This window comes from Trifolium pratense, linkage group LG7 (assembly GCF_020283565.1).
Source record: "Trifolium pratense cultivar HEN17-A07 linkage group LG7, ARS_RC_1.1, whole genome shotgun sequence".
Classification (NCBI taxonomy): domain Eukaryota; kingdom Viridiplantae; phylum Streptophyta; class Magnoliopsida; order Fabales; family Fabaceae; genus Trifolium; species Trifolium pratense.
The window spans coordinates 2,586,441-2,607,078 of NC_060065.1; the positions used below are offsets into that span (position 1 = coordinate 2,586,441).

The window sequence follows — 20,638 nt, forward strand, 5'->3', positions numbered from 1 at the left end:
CAAAAGCCCCAAAGTATGGCAGGCCCAAGTCGGCAAAAGTAGAGCCTTACATGCAAATAAACAATAAACAACCTACGGGAGACCGCAATGGCTCTATTAGTGTAATGTAAGAGTTGTTTTCATCTTCTCACATTTGCTCGAAAATTGATCCCGTTCAAAAGTACAGTTCCATATGGATAAAAAAAACATTGTTTTGTATAGATTATCCTATATGGAGTTGGAAAACAAGTATTTTCGCCTGTTTGTGACGGTACTTCTAGACTGGATCAGTTTTCAAGTAAAGGTGGGAGATAAAAGCAACCCCCATAATATAAAGGAGTCAATTTTCTCCAATGTAAAAGAGAAGACAATTGCTCTTTAGACCCCCTCATATACTCACACACGCCCTTCAAAATTCTTAAATTTTCCTTTATATTAGGATAAAAAGATACGTTCTAAACTGTTCGAAATATATCTTCCACTTGGTATATTTCAAAAGTTACGTTCTGATATGTGAATGCAATAATAGGAAATACAATGACAGAGTGTAATTGGCATTTATGAATTGATCGGAAATCACCTTCCGATTACCCATTAGAACGTAATTTCTAAAAGATATCGAATAGAAAATATCTTTCTAACAGTTCAAAATGTAAAATTTTGGAGGGTTGATGAGTATATGAGGGTCTCTAAAGAACAATAAGGGTATGTTAATGGGGAAGGCCCAAGCCCAAGTAGTTTGAACTAGAAATCTACTAATGTAAATGGATTTAGTCAATGGTTGTGATTGTGACATTGTGAGGGGTCACCTAGCCGTTGGGTAATGGGTACCGAACACCATTACGTGCCCTTTGGTAGAGAGGCTTTGGATTCTTTTTCTTAACGGTAAGCAAACAAAAGCAAACTAACCCTCCAATCCAAACAACAACACACCCAATGCTTGCTTAACGTTACCGAACAAAATTCTGACTACGACCCTTCGCCTAAGCTTATTACTAACTATTTCAGGACATTAATTCCTCACTCACTCACTCACTTCAAATTTCAAACCAAAAACACACAGTAACGAATTTAAAAAAATAAGTGAATACCGAAAATGCCCATAGCCACGAAGCTTGTTGAGTCTCGTGCTTCTGAAGTACCGCGAGCTATTCTAAAACCAGGCGGAAACATAGTAACGGTTCATGAAGAAACAATGAAATGTAAGAAGAAGAAGAAGAAAACACAGGGACCAAGGAAACAAGTGCCACCGGAAATTTGTGATACCGTTGTTGTCGGAAGTAATAAGGTGTCTTCGGACAGCACATGTTCCTCGGATTCATCATCTTCTTCTGGTAATTCAGTGGTCAAAAAGGTCAACTCTGAGAATGGAAATGGAAGAAGTGAAAAGATGAAGCGCAACACCTATGGTTCCCACGTGTCTCCGGCTCATAAGGACTCAGCACCGTCCAAGAGATGCGATTGGATCACACCAAATTCTGGTAACTCTCTGCTTGCATCTTGGTACTACTAGTATCCCATATTTTATTGGTTCTATATACCCTTTCAACTTTCAAGGTCCTGTATGGCATTTTAATTTTTATTTATTACTTCATCCGTCCCAAAATATAAGATATAGTTGACCGCTACACGTATTCCAATGCACAATTTTGATCACTATTATCTTTATTTATCTATTTGTAAAAAGGAAAATGTTAACATGTGCACCAAAGGCACATGTTAAGAATACAAACGTAGTAATATTTTCTTGTAACTTGTGAATTATATTATTTAAACATTAAATTCTTTTATTTATTAAATGTAAATTTCTATTTCTATTTCTATTAAACAAGTGCACATGTTAACATAACCCTTGTAAAAATTATAAAAACTTGATATTTTGAAAATACTCATCAAGACAAATCAAACAAGATCTCATATGTTAATGTTTATATCTATATGTTATTAAAAAAATACGGTCAAAATAAGATTAATGAATAGTATATTTAGTCAAAGAGGGTTTTATATATTGGGACGGAGGGAGTAAATTAAATAGCATCTTGAGCTTAGTTCAGTTGGTATAGAGATCGCATGAGCTGAAGTTTGAATTCAGACACTATTTATTCACTTTAAGGGTATGTTTGGATGTCAGAAGAAAGTGAGAAGAGAGAAATAAGTAAGAGAGAATATAAGAAGAGAGAAATATATGAGAGATAAAATAGATTTGATGTGTTGATTGGTATAAGAAAAAGATAGAAGAAATAGAGAAGAAAGAAGTGTTTCTTATTTTTGAAAGTACCAAAATGTCCCTAACTAAAAAAAATTCATAAAAAAATAAAAGAACAATTTGAAAAAGACAAAAAGGACAATAATGTAAATTGATTGAAAAACTAACTTTCTCTCCTCTTTCTTCTTGCTTGTGAGATGATTGAAAAAGTGAGTAGGACCCACCAAATATTCTTCTCTCTTCTCAATTTCTCTCCTTACCAAACAAGATAAATGTTCAACTTCTCATCTATTTCTCTCTTTTCTATCTCTCTCTTCTCTATTTCTCTCAAACCAATCAAAGGCTAAAGATAGAGTTTTAATCGTCAGGCTACTTGACAAGTAGGAACCATATGTGTTGCGCTTCATCTTTGCACGTATGGTTCCCACGTGTCTCCATTTTTTAGTAGATCATTGAATTAGATGATTATTAAAAGTATTTGACTTTAATTATATCTATATATCTATTTTAAGAGTCATATAAGATAGATTGTGATTGGTAGACAATATTAAAGATTTTAATGGATCAAAATTAAGCCTATGTTTGATGGGTATATCAGAATCACGACGAGATACGTCAGAATTACGGTGGGTCGCCCCCGTGATTCTGACATACCCACCATGATGTCAAACATACACTAATTCTTTTTAGTTCTATGCCTAAAATAGAAAAAAAAAATATTAAACTCGTAAGTCATAATGCACTTTTTTGTTTATAATTATGGGACTGTGAACTTCGTTGTCGCTTAGAATTATTCAGTGCATTTTATAGCTAATGAAGAAATGCTATTTCATTCTTAACAGACCCTCTTTATACTTGTTTCCATGACAAAGAATGGGGTGTTCCAGTTATTGATGATGATAGAAAGCTATTTGAGCTTCTAGTATTTTCACAAGCATTAGCAGAACACACTTGGCCAGCAATTCTTAACCACAGAGACATATTCAGGCATGTCTCTGTTCTGTCTCTATAGACATGTCTCTATCTTTATATAATTCCTTGTTATTTGACTTTTTTTTTTTATATATATCTGTCATTATAGGAAGCTTTTTGAAAATTTTGACCCCTCCTCAATTGCTCAGTTTACCGAGAAGAATTTGGTAACACCAAAAATAAACGGTAATCCTTTGTTATCAGAACAAAAACTCCGTGCCATTGTGGAAAATGCTAAACAATTACTTAAGGTAACTTCAAAATTCATCTTGTGTTCCAAAGATATTATATTTGTATGCGTTGAGATTTGAAAATTGGAAAATTTGAGTAAAGGCGATATGTATTAGTCCCTTGATGCAGCAAGAAACTACTCAAAACGATACTGTTTAGTTGTGATGAATATTTACAAAAGAAATATTTTGATGAAGAAACTAAATTGATTGACGTTCTATAATTTGAAAGATTAACTTTCAAATTGACTGACCGTTACAATTTCAAGATCAAAACTCCGAAAGAATATATGCATCCAACATTAAATGACCATTCATTTTCTGTTTTACAGGTTCAGCTGGAGTTTGGTTCATTCAGCAATTACTGCTGGAAATTTGTTAACAACAAGCCAATAAGAAATGAATTTAGATATGGTCGTCAAATACCTGTGAAGACTCCAAAAGCAGAACTCATTAGCAAGGATATGATGCGCCGAGGTTTCCAATGTGTTGGACCCAAAGTAGTTTATTCGTTCATGCAAGTATCAGGACTCGTTAATAATCACTTATTAACATGTTTCAGGCACGAAGAATGCAACATAACAATCAAAAACGAAATTAAAACCGAGGTTAAGGAAGAACAAGTATAAAATTTGAACTTTGAAGTTGACACAGATTGTCTAATTGAAGATGATATTTAAAGATGTGGGGTTGATTGTATTACTGATTATTGCATAATATGGATTATGTATTTGTTTATTCTTTGTTAATCTGTTTGTAATTGTATGGCACCTAACCTAACCAGAAAATGATAGGTCTTATCTTGTTTTTTTTTTATGTCCCCACGTGAAAGTGTATGTTTCTTTTGGGATACTTGCTGATAGGTTCTGTTTCTGTGTGTTCTGTAATAAATTTCCAACTTTATAAATGCATTATGTACAATTCATAATGCTTCCATGTCCCACTGTTTTGTATCATGTTGCACTTTTTGGGAAGACTAGTGTCCTAAGAAGGGAGGGCTCTCAAGAGTACTTTTGATAGGTGCCTAATGTTAGCGTCCTTCCTTGCCTCATTAGCCATTACTGATAATTGATTTTCCTCTGTCAATTTTGTACTCTAAAAAATAACTTAAATTTGTTTCTAATTAGTAGTTGACTCCAAGTTAGTAAAATGACATACTGTAGTAGTAATAATTAAAATTTAGGAAATTATTAACACTATACTCATACTATTTTCCTGAAAATATTACTAGTACTAGTAGTAAACATAACTTAATCAAAGTACTGCAGAATACAGGAGCCTGCTTGTGCTTTACCTGTCAGAAAAGATTGCTTGGGTTTTGTGCATGAACTGGCTGTCTGAATCCTATTGTATAATTCATCAGTAAAAACAGAATCCGATTGCATTGTTTTGCTAAACACAAATATCTCACCATTATAAAATTGGTCAAGTTAACAAGGGTAGTAAAAACTTTGGGCCATTACTCATCCATCCCTTACTATAGTATACCAGGAATTCATTCTTCTTTTGGGTATCCATGGATTTTAAAGGATATTAAAATAGAAGAAAACAGAATAACAGAATTGAATCAAATAACAATTCTTATTTTATTTGTACTATGTGATTCAAATCCTAATAAATTAAAGAAAGATATTTATATATATGTTAAAAGAAGGAGAATAAATGAGAGTTTTGGATATAGATTCAAACATAAAATAAAAGAGTTGGGATCCTCTCTATTTCTCAAAAGAAATCGAGGGTTCCATTTGGACGACATCTCATACAACCCGATGCATGTATCCGATGCATGTACTATCTTCATTATTAACTGGGAGCCTTTCCATTTCCAAGAGTAAGTTCCAAATCATCCAAACCCACTTCATGAATCCTTTCCCCAACCCAAGGCTTCACCACCTGCACTCCAAACTCTGGCTCTGAAATCCTCATCTCTTGCATTCTGGTATCAGGCACCATGTTATGCTGCTCATTGATTACGGGTTTCATAAAGTTCAATGTAGGAGAGACTGATTTAGCAGCATTTGCAAAGGCTTGAAAGTTCAACCACTGGCCAGACTCAACAGTAGAAGTATCAGACTCGTCACATTCAGGTATAGTAGGCGGTGCATAAAGGTGACGGTGCGATGGGCTAGTGGGTGCAGAAGCTGCAAAGAGAGGGTGATTGAACGATGAAGCGGATGCTTTGGCGATCGATTCCCATGTGGGAATCATCGGTTTAGGATTTCTTGAGGTTGGTGATGAGATGGGAGGCGTCACAGGTGCGCTGTTTGATATTCTTAAAGGTGGGAGACACATGTTGGGGAACACAGTACGACCGTATGGAAAGAGATTTGATGCGTTGTTGTTTGCATCCATACGAGACGGGCTCGGAAACGAAGAGGAAGAAGGGCTAACTTGGTAGGATGGGATTGGACTTGGAAATGATGATGAAAGAGGACTTGGATTTTGCGATGAAAATGGATTGTTTCTGTTCCCCGCACCATCGCCTGGTGTTGCTGCCCTCATTCCCTGTTCAGTTTTCATTCACAAAGAATAATCGTCATATCCCAAAACCAAATTCTTACAAGATAAAATCATGTTTGTATAAACAACTCAATTAACAGATTATAATATAAGAAAAGATTAAAGTCCAACTGTTTTCATAAATTATCTGCTTATGAAAATAAGTTGAAAAATAACTTATGAAGGTGTTTCAAATTGTTTTCATAAGCTCTTCTAAAGAGACTCACAAGTGTTTTAAGTTAAAATAAGTTAATCCAATCCAAACAGAGTCAAATTAGATTAAATTTTCCAAACACAGCTCCAATTACAATCACCCTAGACTAGATTATGCTCGCTCAATTGTTATTGTTAAGTTTCATTGCATTTCATTTCACACAGAAAATTTCCCTTTTTGATTTCAATGTAGCATAACTGAATGGATAGAATATAGATACTTACCTTAAATTGAACTAAGCAGCAACAAATTTCTTACTCTTAAAAACACAAAACACTAAAAAAAAAATGAACAAGTTGATTAAAAGAATTCCACATTAGAAATTAAAAATATCTAGAAAAAAGCACAGATTCTGAAATTAATTTGACTAAAAAAACACAGATTCTGAAATTCTTTTGACTAAAAATATAGAACAAATATCCCAACCACACAAAATTTCCCCAAAATTAGAAACAAACAGATTCGATCCAATGAAAAACCATGACAATTATAGTAACAGATTTGAATCCAACAGTAAATATCAAGATTCAAATTCATGAATTAAAAAAAAAAAATCAAGATCTCCAAGAACACTAAACAAAAGAAAAACAGAGAGAGAATTTGTACCCTACGATAGGTAGTGCCATCTTCTTCAACAGTCCAACCAGCTTCAGCACAAAGAGCTTTCAACACTTCATTGTTATCACAGTGTTTAGGTAAATTATAATTCCCCTGAGACCTCAATCCCGCGTAAATCTTCGCCGCTATAGCTCTTCTCCGTCTCTCTCTCCTCCTGTTATTCTCTCTCTCCCTCCATGACGGTTTCCTCCGACTGTTCGCCGCCGAAGTTGCTCCGTCAGAAGCCATTCTCAGTGTAGCTCCGACACAGAAATCTTCTACACCGTGTCGTAGCTGATTTAGACCCAAATGGAAAAATAAATGAACTCACGAGAAATGCGATTCAATTTATATCAGTGTTTTCTTCTACTACAAAGTTCTTGTTCTTGTTTTTTTCTTAACTTTTTTTTTTTTTTGTTCTACGCTTCTACTATTATTACAAATGAAAAACAAATGAACACTGCTTTTTATGAAAGCGAAAAATAAACAATAAATAATGATGTATAGATCAGAGTTTGTTTTACGGTTATTATTATAATAATGGTAGCGTGTGTGAAGACTCACTGAAACTACGGAGGACGTGCATGATCAGCACCGTGGAATGATTAAAGCGCGTGATTGAGAGAGACACGCGTTTTGTCGCGTGGAGGTGGAGGTCTCACATAACATGTGGACTGCCCTCTGATCACCTACTAATTATTATTGGTATTGGGACCCACTAGTTCAGCTTAGTATCAACTCGGCTCGGCTTAGCTCGGCTTGGTCCGGAACGTGAAGAATGAACTGCTTCGATTTTCGATGAAGGAATATTGCGGAATAGCTTTTGCTTTGCCTTTTGTTTGTTTGGGAACTTTTTCTTTTTTGTTTATGTTTTACGGATGGATTCTCTTTAAACTTTCTTCAGTCAAAAATTTCAAGCTCCATGGTTGATTAATACGGTGCTTCAACTAGTAAGTGCTTGTTTGGTATATTATCCTATGTTTGCTTCTGCATGCTGCAAGTTATTTGGATGTGCGTCACGTTTCATAGATTTGGAGCGAAAAATTACGGCAATGCAAATATTTGGTATCGTATCTTAGAAATCACAGTAATCGGGGGAAGGAAATTAGGGATGTCAACGAGGTAGGGAATATGTGGGGGAAGTTCCCCCATTCCCCGCCCTCAAAGTGCATGCGGGGGAAATTTTACCTCCATCCCTGTCCTCACGGAGGTATGTTTGTCCTCATCCTCATCCCCACAGATTTCCACGGTTCCCGCGGAGACCCACTGATATCAAATATTAACAAAATTTCTATATTTTTCGGTCAAATTATGACAGTAGTATGACGTTATTTTTCCTGTCTTATTTAAAAAAACAAATATTTTGCATCTTTCTTTTTTAGATAATAAAAGCAACACATAATGCATTCATAACCAACACAAGGTCAACCTGAAGAGGTGGTTATAATAATACTCGACATCAGTCTGGAGAGGCGGTGCTAAGAATACTAGGGTTACGTCTGAAACAACAACTTATTATGAGGGTGCGGAGGTGCTAGTGGAAGTTGGGAATCGGTGGAGTGTTGAGTCATGGACTTTGGAAGCTCCTATCACATGTGTTTGAAGAATAAATACTTTTGAATCCCTAGAACTAGTTGAAGGTGGAGTTGTTCATCTTGGTGACGGAAAGCTTGTAAGGTTCAAGGTATGGGTGAGTTTCTTTTAACACAGTGCGAGGTATTTTCTTGAACTTTGATGCATAGATAGTAGGTAGATACTTGTTAGATAGTTCTACTATTATTGGTTATGCATCGGTTACTAGTGGTGATTTTTATGTTTTTGTTAAGTTATGGATCTTCGGTTGAGTACTTGTTAGTGACATAAGTTTAGTTGGACTAGTGAAACAAGGTTTACTAGGTGATCTAACTAAACTGGAATTGTTGGAGCCTAACAATGGCCTGAAGGTGGTTTCAGAGCAGTTTGAAGTTGTTCAGGTGGCACATGGGCATCGGTTGACATAGATGCAAGGTGTGTGATGATAGCATGCGGGCATTGGTTGACATTGAAGCAAGGTACGCGATTATCTCGATGGCTGATGAACTTCCGGAGAAAGCCAACATGGAAGTTGCACCATAAATTTTCAGCAAGGTTTCGAGATGAAATTCTTGAGATGGCTTGGTTTCAATTGAAGGAAATTCTTGGGATGGTTTAGTTCCAAGTGAAGAAAATTCTTGGAATGATTTAGTTTCAAGTGCAGTGTACTTTTTATGGTGGAGTATGATAATTTAATTTGTCGGTATAGACGATGAGAATTATGATTATCGCTGAAGACAATGATTGTCAGTATAGACAATGGAAGTGGAAGATAATGATTGTCGGTGTAGACAATGAAGATTGAAGACCATTACAATCAAGGTGGAGATTGTTGGGGTTGATTGCAATGTAAGTCCCACATTGCTAATGAAGAAAAAAACGGTCAAGGAAATTATATTTGAGAAGTCTCACATTGCTTAGAAAAGTGAAGAGTGGATGACCTCAATGCTATATAAAGAGACCTCAAGTTCCTTGTTTCAACGCACCAAGCAGTAGCACTTGTAAACACTTTAAGTTTATATTTGTGTCTTTTTTCTTTTCTCTTTTGCTCTTGTTTTAGAGTATTTGAGATGTAGTTCAAATATTTACTTTGGAGAGTGTGGGTGTACTGGGTCATGGGGTGGTTGAGAGTGAAGTTTATGTGTTGTAATAATTTTCATATAGTGTTTATTCTCTGGTTGTCGGTTTAGACAACGACCGTGGTTTTTCCTCCGATTTTAGAGTTTCCACGTTATATTCTTGTATTGTGATTGCATTCTTTTATTTTCTCTATGCTACATTTGAGCATGTCAAAAACACACGTGATTTTGTTAGGTTGTTGTCACTCGTCATGATTTCAGAAAAATTGGTGTGATATCAAACATGCATTAAATAAGTCATTTACTTGACCAAGTAACTCATTGATATAATATCTTTAGTGAGTTAAAAATCGATAAGAGGTTAATGGTATAGGTTGCGAGATCCAACACGTAATATGTGTTTTTTTTTCTCTAAAAATCAACATAACTTCGCATTGGGACGCGATAACTTCGGGCTAGATGTGGGTCCAAACGTGCTACATTTGAGTATGCCAAAATCACGTGTAGTTTTGTCAGATCGTTTCTTCGCTCGTCATGATTTCAGTAAACTCGACGTGATATCAAGTGCGCGTTAATAATTCATTCATTTGACCAAGTAACCCGTTGATCTAATATCTTTATTGAGTTGAATATAAGTCAATGACATTGGTTGCGAGACCTGACAAATATGTTTTTTTTCTAAAAATCAGCACAACTTTGCATTGGGACATGATAACATCGGGCTTGATATGGATCCAAATGTGCTACATTTGAGTATGCCAAAATCACAAGTGTGATTTTGTCAGTCGCTCGTCATGATTTCAACAAACACGACGTGATATCAAGTGTGCGTTAATAATTCATTTATTTGACCGAGTAACCCGCTGATCTAATATCTTTATTGAGTTGAATATCTATAAGAGGTCAATGACATTGATTGTGAGATTTGACACGTAATATGTGTATGTTTTTTTTCTCTAAAAATCAGCACAAGTTTGCATTGGGACGCGATAACACATGTCAAAATCACACGTGTAGTTTTGTTAGATCGTTGTCGCTAGTCGTAATTTCAGTAAACTCGATGTGATATCAATCGTACGTTAATAATTCATTCACTTGACCAAGTAACCCGCTTATCTAATATTTTTATTGAGTTGAATATCTATAAGAGGTCATTGTCATTGATTGCAATACCCAACACAGATTATGTGTATAATTTTTCAGATAAGTCAAAATTAATTTAAGCGGTGTAAAATTATTTTTTATATTTTCCTATGTTCTTAACTAGAATCAGTCTTAACTTGAAATTTTGAAGTTTTTAACATTGAATCTATTGTTCAATCCACTTTTAGTTTGACATAAATTTATTCAAATATAATCATTTTACATTTGTTAACGGTGATTTTTAATTGTCACTCCAATACATTGAATCCGGTGGACAATTTAGTATTTAGATTAAATCTTGTGTGAGTTTTTCAGTTAATAGATTTATGATTAGTTTTGAATGTGAAGTTTTAATGTCTTTTTGAGTAAGTCTAGTCTAAATGTTATGAATTACAAAGGTAAATTGCATTGAAATAAATCGAGTTTCGTACATAAATCGAGATTTACATCTATATAAGTAGATATCCTTGACTCCTTGTTGTGAGTTAGTGCACAAATGTATTTCTATTTTAGACGCTGTATTTTTCTCTTGTAAATAAACTCCCTAAACAACCTAAGATTCTTCTATTAGTAAGAGAATTTGAGAAGTCGAATAACTACCTTCATGTATTGTTTGAATTTTAGTGAAAAAACTCATACTTTTTGTGCACACTTCCTTTCGAATATTTCTTGATATATTTCGAACTTGCTTATTAAACTATCTACAATTCAAAATACAGCTGATTTTTAAATTACTAGTCAAATTTTATATAAGTTTTTAATCAAAATCAGCTATATAAAATTAATTCAATTTTTTTTCTTCAATAAATTCAAAATCAATTTATTGCATGGAAAACATTATAGTGTAAAGTAACATGTGATAAGAGACGTGAATATGATGATGTAATTAATGTTGTCAACAAACAAAGGAATTTGTCCAATTTTGCCATATCTTGTTTCGCTAGTTCAAATATTGTTTTAGTTGTATGATATGCTCTTTGAAAGAAACACATACTGTATTAAAATTATAGTGGGACCATTTGCCCCCACAGTGATTAATGTAGGCTCGTCCATGGTTAGGAATGAAACCCAAATCACCTGCGTAACTAACAAGCAGGAAAAATTAGTGGTGGGCATGGTGTCCCGGAAAATTTTAGATAGCTTGAGCCAATTATAAATGATGTATTCTATTTTTTTTTTTACAAGTTGATTTTATTTTTTTAAAAAAATATATATAATCGGAGCACACAAGAGTCGAACCTACAGTTTCATGAACTTATCTCAGTTGGTAAGAACATTGCACTGTATATGTAGGGGGCGAGGTTCGAACCCCAGACCCCAATCATCCACTTATTCATTTTAAGTGTGGCTACTTCACAAAAAAAATTCAACCTTCAACACGTTAATTGTGTATAATTATCTATTAGGCTATGTCTCTAATTTTTTTTAGAGGCTGAGACAATGTTTTGGTCCTCAAGAGTGTGGGTTCGAACAGTTCTGTATACTAAAATTGATTTTATTTTATTAAAAAAAAAATATAAAATTGGAGCGCACAAGAGTTCAACCTACAAATTTTAACACTTTAATCGCATTTTCTTAAAAAAAAAAAACTTTAATTGCATTATTATCAACTATACCTCTAATTTGACATTTTTACATACAAATATATACATACTTGAATGAAAGACAAACAAACAACAAGATGCGTTGCTAACTCTTTTGAATGGCAAAATGAATCCTCTTAAATACTGCATATCTAGAGACCTTCATATTGTTATGCATGACTCTTTGAACTCTTTTCGAAATATTCACAGCATCTGATGCTAGAAAATCAAAAGTGTCAAATGTAAATGGTATAAACACATGTTGCTTGTTTAGAACACATTTTCTCATGTTTGCCCACTTTGTTTAAAGCAACTTTAAAGGCCGCCTTTTTTACGGTAAAATCCTCATTCCTCAATCCCACAAGTAAGGAAACTCCAGTCAAGTTTACACATGCATGTTTTCCTCATACCTACCCGTACAACAAAACATCGACTGACCTTAAAGGAGATTTTCCCTCCAGTGGGTCAGTGAGAAAGTTCACATATTGATTTTTCTTCACAGATACTCTTGCGCACTTAAAAACATAAAAAAGAACATCCCAAACAAAGTCATGTTTGCATTCGAAGTCTGAAAGTTCTTGACAATGAACTGCATGTTCCCCAAATCTATCCATACACGCCTTACGACAAACATGTCATACCTCATCAACAATAAATAAGGGAATCATCAGACGATATTTGAGGATAGTACATATGTTGGCCTAACTCATCGATTGAGATAGCTAGAAGAAAATCCTGAGCATGGACAGCTTGCAAACATCCAAAAATTTGATTTTTGTCCGGTAGTCAATTGAATATTAATTTTCATGTCCTTAACAATTTTATTAAATAGGACACTCGCCGAAATATGTTGGGTTTTAGGGGGACGACGATGTTCTTGCTAGTGAAACTGCTAAAATTAAAAGTAGGAATCATAAATCGAACTCTGATTTTTCTAAAGCATTTTTTTTTACAAATGTTATTAATAAAGATCGAACCTAAAACCTCATGCATATTATCCAAACTCCTCACAAATACACAAAATCATTTTGTCTTTAAAAGAATTTATTAATCTATCTGAGATCAATTATTTGGTGTGTGTATTTTACCCGATATCATACGGGTGCGTGTTGATTGCTAATATGTTTGTTAGTTGTTCAGATAACATCATTACACATGTGTCGCTGTGAAGAAAAAAAACAATACAAATGAGACTTCTAAATTCAATTGCAATTGTCACCATATTAGATCACAGTGTTTGTAGTTTGGTTTTGATCAATTTTAAAATAATAATTTATTTTATCTAAAATCAAAATTATTGCTTTCATTGGAAAAAAAGCAATCTCAAATCTAATTAATATTGTTTTGATTGAGTTCATTTATTTGGCTATTACTTTTTTATAGTATTTATTCAACTATGGTTGATATTTTAAGTGTGAGTTGAATCACACGTACATCGGTGAAAAAATTAAATGTTGAACATTTTATAAGTAAGATGAATCATAAATCCAATATCTTAAAGCATTGGTAAAATAAGTGGTACCAAACTCACTTGTACATGTATAGTTGTTCAAAGATCTAGTGTGCGTTTGATCTGCTAAAAAATAAGGGATTGGACAGGACAACTCATGTTGTACTGTGTTTGATTTTAAAACTGTTTCTGGTACTGGACAAACTGGGGGCCAAGGGACAGGACAAAACTTGAATTTCTTGTCCCCCACATAACCACGGGACAACTTTTTGTCCTCAGTACAAGTTGTCTAAAATATCAAAATAACCTTTTGTCCACCAAAAATCGTACAACACAAAGTTTGTTCAATACCTTAAACGTTTATCTTGTGCTGTTTTGTCTTGTACTGTCCTGTACTATTCTGTCCAGTATTTATATTTTGCAGATCAAACGAACCCCTAATGTGATGATCTCCGGACCCCCTCATGACCCAATAGACAATAGTGGTATGAGAGTTGATCTCGAGGGAAAGATTGTTGGTATTTCACGTATGAGTTGAGTTCTACTATATCGGATGACAAAGTAAATGTCGAACATTTTATAAGTAAGAAGACACATAAACCTAATACCTCAAAATTTTGAATAAATATGTAGTGTCAAACTCACTTATAATTTAGTCAAAAAAAAAAAACTTACTTATATAATTGTTCAAGATTCAATGTGATGATCTCATACCCTCACCGTCATAGCCCAACAATTATTATCGATGCATAATTATACATGTACACAATATAATACTATCAATTACATTTTATAAGATAAATAACATCAACTAATTAACTTAATATACAATATATTAAAAATCAATTTAACAAAATAACAAAAATTCAATTATGCACCGATTCTCTAAAGCTTGTATCATAAAGCACACATTTTCTAAGATCCACATTTAGTCGTAAAAGGCAAGAGAACTTGTTTGAAATGGTTGTGAGTTCATCCAAGAGCTTGAGTTTGCTACAAAATAAGTAACCGGATATTTGGAAGGAAGCATATTATCCACATCAGTTTATTTGGCTAGATTAGTATTTTTTATTAATGAAAAGTGGGAAATTAAAGCTAGTAAAGACATAAAAAATAAATTAAAAATAATAGTAGCTCTTAATAAAGCTAACCACAACCACATCAATCAACAATCAGATATTTGTTTCAAGGTTCAATACTTCAAATTCACGTTGAAAAATCGTGTTGCCGCAAAAACATATACATCAAAACTTCTATAAATCATGACAAATGATTTTCTAGACGCGTGTTTACTCATATTTGTCGCAAAACCAAACAGACCACCGTACATTACACAAAAGCCTAAATAAAATTAAGAAAAAAACAATGTTAAAGGCAAGAAAAGTTATTACTTCTATTATTGGTATTAAATGTAATATTTTGTTAACTAAATCCTAAAATTTAGTATCTAAAAATTTAGAAACAAGTTAGTAGAAATGATGCGTGGTGAAAACGCAAGCAAAGTCTCCTGAAATTTGAAAAACCAAGTCACGCAAGGTGGTGTGGGTGATGCATGATTCCTATTCATAAATAAATTGCGTAATTATTTATTTGTCGTTATTATTAATCTTTTTTGAATGACAATGCCACGCATAAAAAAAACAAAACAAATTTCATTACTTCATTTCCCAGAAATGAAACCAAATAGTGAATCACTCTCTCTCTCTCTCTTTCGGAGCGCATGATTAAATAACCCACCTTCCCTATCCTACGTGTCACTTTCTAATTGGTTCATTACCTCTCGTCGGGATTCATACCAACACACCAATAAACGAAACAAGTCACACTCTCACTCACTCTTTTTCTCTCTCTTCTTTTTGTTGTGTTTTCTCTTTGCACAATTTCACCATTTTCTCCGTTTTCTTTTCACTTTTTACTCTTCAAATTCTCATTTTCGTAACAACCAATGCACGATCTTCATTAACAATATGAAATTTTGAGAGATTATTATTACTATTTTCAAATATGCTTCAAGCAATGGAAACTAATGGTGTTGGTGTTGGTGTTGGTAATGGTGGTGGTTTCTCCGCTCATTTACAAAGCTGTGGTGGTGGTGGTGGTGGTGATAGTAGTGAAGAGGAATTGTCAGTGTTACCTCGTCATACTAAGGTTGTTGTTACGGGAAATAACCGTACGAAATCGGTTCTTGTTGGTCTTCAAGGTGTTGTTAAGAAAGCCGTTGGATTAGGTGGTTGGCATTGGCTGGTAAATTCCAATTTCATCACCATTTCTAATTGTTATTGTTCCAATATTTTATTTCTTATTTTTTTTATTAATACAATATTAATTTTATTTGCATTCTTATCAATTCATTCAATTAATCAGTTTCAAACCATTTTCTTGTGTCGGTCAATTTGGTTTTTTTATTTTTATTTTTATATATTTATCATTTTTTTTTATAATTTTATTTATTTTTTATTTATTTTTTGATTGATGATTTTTTATTTATTTTTTTGGAATTAACTTGAGAGGTTTTATTTAAATCTGTTATAAACCTTACTTTATTAATTCTTATTCAAATTTCATGGTTGTGATTTTTAATTTGGATTTTCAAAATGTTGGTTTTTTTTTTCCATGTTGAAACTTGAATTTTTTATTATTCCTTTATGTGGGTTTTGAGTTGTAATTTTGAATCACAAATTGATTATTTTCATTGCATGTTTTACATTATTGTTGGATCTGGTGTTTTATGAAATGTTCTGTTAAGATCAATTGTTTATTAGGTTGTTTTGTTTTCGGTTTTATTTGTCTGAAGAAATGAAATTTGTTGGTGTTTGGGATTTGGGGTTTGAGCTCTGAATTGAGTATTTTAACCCCTTTGGTATAAATTTTCAATTTTGAATAAATGGTGTTTGTGGATTTTCTCAATCTAATGAGGATTTTATTTGGGATTCTTGCATGTTCATCACATGCATTTTTATTTTTCATGATGGAAAGGAAAGTTGTTACCAATCCTTGGCATTGAAATCAAGCTTTTTAGTGATTTGAATTTGGATTATGAATATTGGTCAATAGCTTATTAGATGATGATTTGAAACTAGGCCTAAATGATTAATTTGAATTAATGTTATTGGTATAAATAAATGCAGGTTCTTACAAATGGTATTGAAGTGAAGCTACAAAGGAATGCTCTTAGTGTGCTTGAAGCTCCTACTGGCAATGAAGAAGATGATGACCTTGAATTTGATAATGTGCAATGGAATAATGGATCAGATATGGGTGAGTTTGCACTTTTTACATCTTCAAACTTTTTTTAATTTTTATTCTGCCTGCTACTACTGCCACTGTTATTGTGTTTTATCTTAAATTAAAGACCATCTCAATAATTGATTAACAAATAAGTTAATCATTTTACTTATTCTTAGAATGTTATTTGTGTCATGTAATTTCTTACTTGTCTCTTCACTCAGCACAGAAGTTAGGCACATACTATACATTAGAATTAATGCTGTTATTAATATTGTATTAGTTTATTAATTGTTGTTTTGGCTTCCATGACCATAGAGGTTGGTAACATTGGATGCTTTTTAAGTGTTTCCTTTTTCATTTTTTTCACTCTAAATATTAAAAAAAGCTCTAGAGTTTTGCTTTTTAAATTTTTATTGACCCTACCACTATTTTTTTTTTTAACAAAAAAATTGTGTGTGCTATGTTTGTTTGATTTTTCAGCATCTGACGATACACATAAGTCTCACAAATCGAGGCAGAGAATGCATAGATCATTGGGATCATGTCATAAGACGATGAGTAGGTCCTTCTCTGGTGATTCACAGTCTAAGGGGTCCGTTACAATGTCTCATGGGTCCACGGTATATCAACTTTACTTATTTTTCATAATTTATTTCCCCACCCACTGAAGCATTAGATAATTTATTCCTTCATATTTTACTAATTATTATTAATGTTATTTTTTGTATATTTTCTGCAGAAGGTTGACTTGAGCAAGCTTGAAATGGCTGCATTGTGGAGATATTGGAGACATTTTAATCTTGTAAATTCCTATATACTACTAGTAGTACTACTCTTTTGGTTATATGATATCCTATTGAAGATGCTTATGACATTCTGAATGTGTGTTGTACATTGGATTTGCAGGTGGATGTTGTCCCGAATCCATCGAAAGAGCAGCTTGTAGATGTTGTTCAGAGGCATTTCATGTCCCAAATGGTACCTTAATACTGTATTGCTGATTACTTGTTTGTCTGTGTTAACTGGTTTCGATTGAAATAAAGAACTCTTCATGAGGGTGTGCTCATTATATTAACATTAAACTAATCACAATAATGTTTTTCTTAATACTACTATATCTTAATTTATTATTGATTAGTATATCTAATCAGTACTATGATTATACTAAAATTGTTCTTTTAAAATAATGCACTGTTTGTAATTGATGTTTTTGTAGTTTTGTGCTCCATATTGCCACATTTCTAGCTTTTCTACAAAGTCTACTAATTGAGTAAATTATTTGATGATGAGGCAACCGTGCCGCTGAAATATGCATGAATAATGATGTGCTTGCGTGTGTGCCTCGAAAGCTTGATGTAGAACTTGAATTGAATAAGTATTTGGCTGTTACGATAGTTATGACTGAAATTGTGTTTCTTTTTTGTGAAGCAATTGGATGAGTTGCAGGTCATTAAGGGATTCGTTAATGCTGCAAAGAGGCTCAAGACTGTGTGCAAATGAGATTGGAGCGACGACAAGAATTGACAAGATATGTTAAAATATAGTATTGTCTATGCTAACAGAGATACTGTATCTAGTGTTCACTTCCCTTAGTACTCCTATGTAGCATATTAATCGGGAATTTGTATCTTTCTGATATAGTAGTTAGTAGGTTAAGTAATAGTTTGAGGTTATAGAGGTACTAATTACTCTTTTGTGGCCACCTAGTTATGTAGATATATGTGACCTTGAAACTGGGATGTTAAGGAAAGGTTCCATTCCGAGGCTTTCTTATCGAAGCTAAGTTCGATTCAATGTAGTATTGCTGACCTGGGAAGTGAGCTTTTAGAGACCTTATTGTATATAAATATTTTAGTTTCTCTCAACTGTGATTCTTCACTATTTACTACCTGTGAATGGAGCAGTTATTGGTCAACTTGGTAAGGCCATTCAAAGAGTTTTAAGTCTTTTCTTGGTTGTGATTAACAAAGTTACAAAGCATTTGTGTGAAAGTGAAAGACATTTGTTAATGTTTTTCACTTTTGAAAACATATTAAACAATTAATGTTGACTAACTTTGGAATATAAGTTAGTAAAAAAAAAATAAAAACTTTGGAATATAATATTGAACTTTTGTTCTTGTTTCTTTCTTCTCATTTTCTTTTTCATTTTAGGAAGAGAATACACCCAACTTTGTCAAGCTCATCTTACTTTGCTTTCTACTTTCGCGCTCTTTTTCTCTCCATTTGCTTTCATTTTTTTGTATTTTCTTTCTAAAAGTATAATCTCTCTCTCTTAGGTGTCCTCTAATCCAAACAAAGCTACTATTAGAGATAGTGAGATTTTGTTTGGAGGGACCATGATCAAATCTCTAGTAATCTACCATTGGCCAACTATTAAGATGGTCCATGGTATAACAACCTTACCACTAGTCACCACCATATGTCCTCAATATGATTCCATTGTTTGGCACTCTCCACCTTTATTGATGCTCATGCTCTCCCATTGATTAGGTATCGCCGTCGTTGTCATTGTCTCATACATGCCAACCGTCACCTATTGATCGACACTCTCCACCCCCATCGATGTTGTCTAACTCAGTCGTTGTTGTTTGATGGCTTCTTTATGCATTTTATTGCCATCCTCAATATTTAGTGTATATACAGGATTTGGATTGTCAAGGAAGATTCGGCCGTCTGATTATGATCAGACAGTCCAGATATAAAGCAATCATACAGTTTGAGTAAATCTTCTTAAAAAATATAGATCAATATCCGATAGAAAAGGTAGCTAAACAAAAATTTAGAAGAATGGAAAGATAATAGATATATTGAAAAAGGAAGAAAAACTTAACAGTGTTTTAATTTAATTTTCAAAAAAATGTTGGTCTGCCACATGAGTTTTACAATATTTCACCTCTAGTTTCTCTATTCTCTTTGTCCTATGATCTATTGCATATTAATTAATTTTTGTCCTTGTGAGCAGCATATTTCAAATTTCAAACATTTGTGGGTAAAGGATGGTGGGGGTGGTGTGAGTTGTTACATCATTTTCCTCCTTAAAAATGTATATATCCACACCTCCTGATTTGTCACACCCATCATCACCTATTGAGTCAAAATTAGACGATTTTCGGATCAAAACGGGGCCCATTAACACATGCTAAGCCATGAACTTGTTTCAATAGTAGTAGTACACTACATTGGCTTCATAAATTACCTACAATTGCCATTACAAATTAGGTGATTATTTTTCTTATAAAATTGAATTAAATTTTGAAAGTCATAATCAATGTGTTTTAGATAATGTTAATGGTCATTGACCCCTTAGGTTATGATAGGGGTCATCCCTAATAGTGAGAATTACCAAATTATACTAGTTTTCAAATATTTCATGAATTACTTTTCCTTTTTATATTTTGAAAACACTATCAGTACTTGAGCTATCGTAAACATATTTTGTAGTAATTAATGCATATGATCATCAATGGCAATGCAACTGTAGATTAGGACATATATATGGTCCCTTTCTGAAAAACCAACCATTTAATACAGAAGATGTGTGCTCTGTACGTAGGTCCATTTATCCGGTCCAACAAGGTCAGATTCATATAGCTCAATTTGTGTTAAAAAAAAAAAAATAGTTCCAAGTCGTTTATTCTTAAATTAAGTTTACTTCAAGTCTTCTTAACATAACGAGACACTAGTTAAGAAACCAAATATCGTAAAGTCTTTTGAAATTTATGTAGTCAATTTCTAAAAAGTGTTACTTTCTATACAAAATTTTGTTCGGGACACTAGTCAGCATAACTCAAATAAAAATTGTACATATAGAATTTTATTAATAAGGTTTTTCTATCATGTACAAATTTGCACATGTTAAGAAATTCAAAATAGTTACCTCAAAA

General features: G+C 33.3%; 3 protein-coding genes across 3 annotated transcripts; 2 read left to right on the top strand and 1 right to left on the bottom strand.

The window, feature by feature from the left end:
* The first annotated feature begins 788 nt into the window (after window positions 1-788).
* Window positions 789-4,327, top strand: LOC123893596 (DNA-3-methyladenine glycosylase). Its single transcript, XM_045943353.1, has 4 exons — window positions 789-1,460; window positions 3,028-3,172; window positions 3,267-3,408; window positions 3,720-4,327. The coding sequence occupies exons 1-4, from the start codon at window positions 1,076-1,078 to the stop codon at window positions 4,014-4,016; spliced, it is 969 nt and encodes a 322-aa protein (XP_045799309.1). The 5' UTR covers window positions 789-1,075; the 3' UTR covers window positions 4,017-4,327.
* Window positions 4,328-5,006: 679 nt separating this feature from the next.
* Window positions 5,007-7,202, bottom strand: LOC123893597 (protein BRASSINAZOLE-RESISTANT 1). The gene is made up of 2 exons (XM_045943355.1): window positions 6,707-7,202; window positions 5,007-5,892 (listed from the first exon to the last, which is right to left on the bottom strand). The coding sequence occupies exons 1-2, from the start codon at window positions 6,944-6,946 to the stop codon at window positions 5,191-5,193; spliced, it is 942 nt and encodes a 313-aa protein (XP_045799311.1). The 5' UTR covers window positions 6,947-7,202; the 3' UTR covers window positions 5,007-5,190.
* Window positions 7,203-15,237: 8,035 nt separating this feature from the next.
* LOC123893598 lies at window positions 15,238-18,640 on the top strand. Its single transcript, XM_045943356.1, has 6 exons — window positions 15,238-15,768; window positions 16,653-16,782; window positions 17,233-17,372; window positions 17,492-17,554; window positions 17,659-17,730; window positions 18,181-18,640. The coding sequence occupies exons 1-6, from the start codon at window positions 15,529-15,531 to the stop codon at window positions 18,250-18,252; spliced, it is 717 nt and encodes a 238-aa protein (XP_045799312.1). The 5' UTR covers window positions 15,238-15,528; the 3' UTR covers window positions 18,253-18,640.
* The last annotated feature ends 1,998 nt before the right edge of the window (window positions 18,641-20,638 follow it).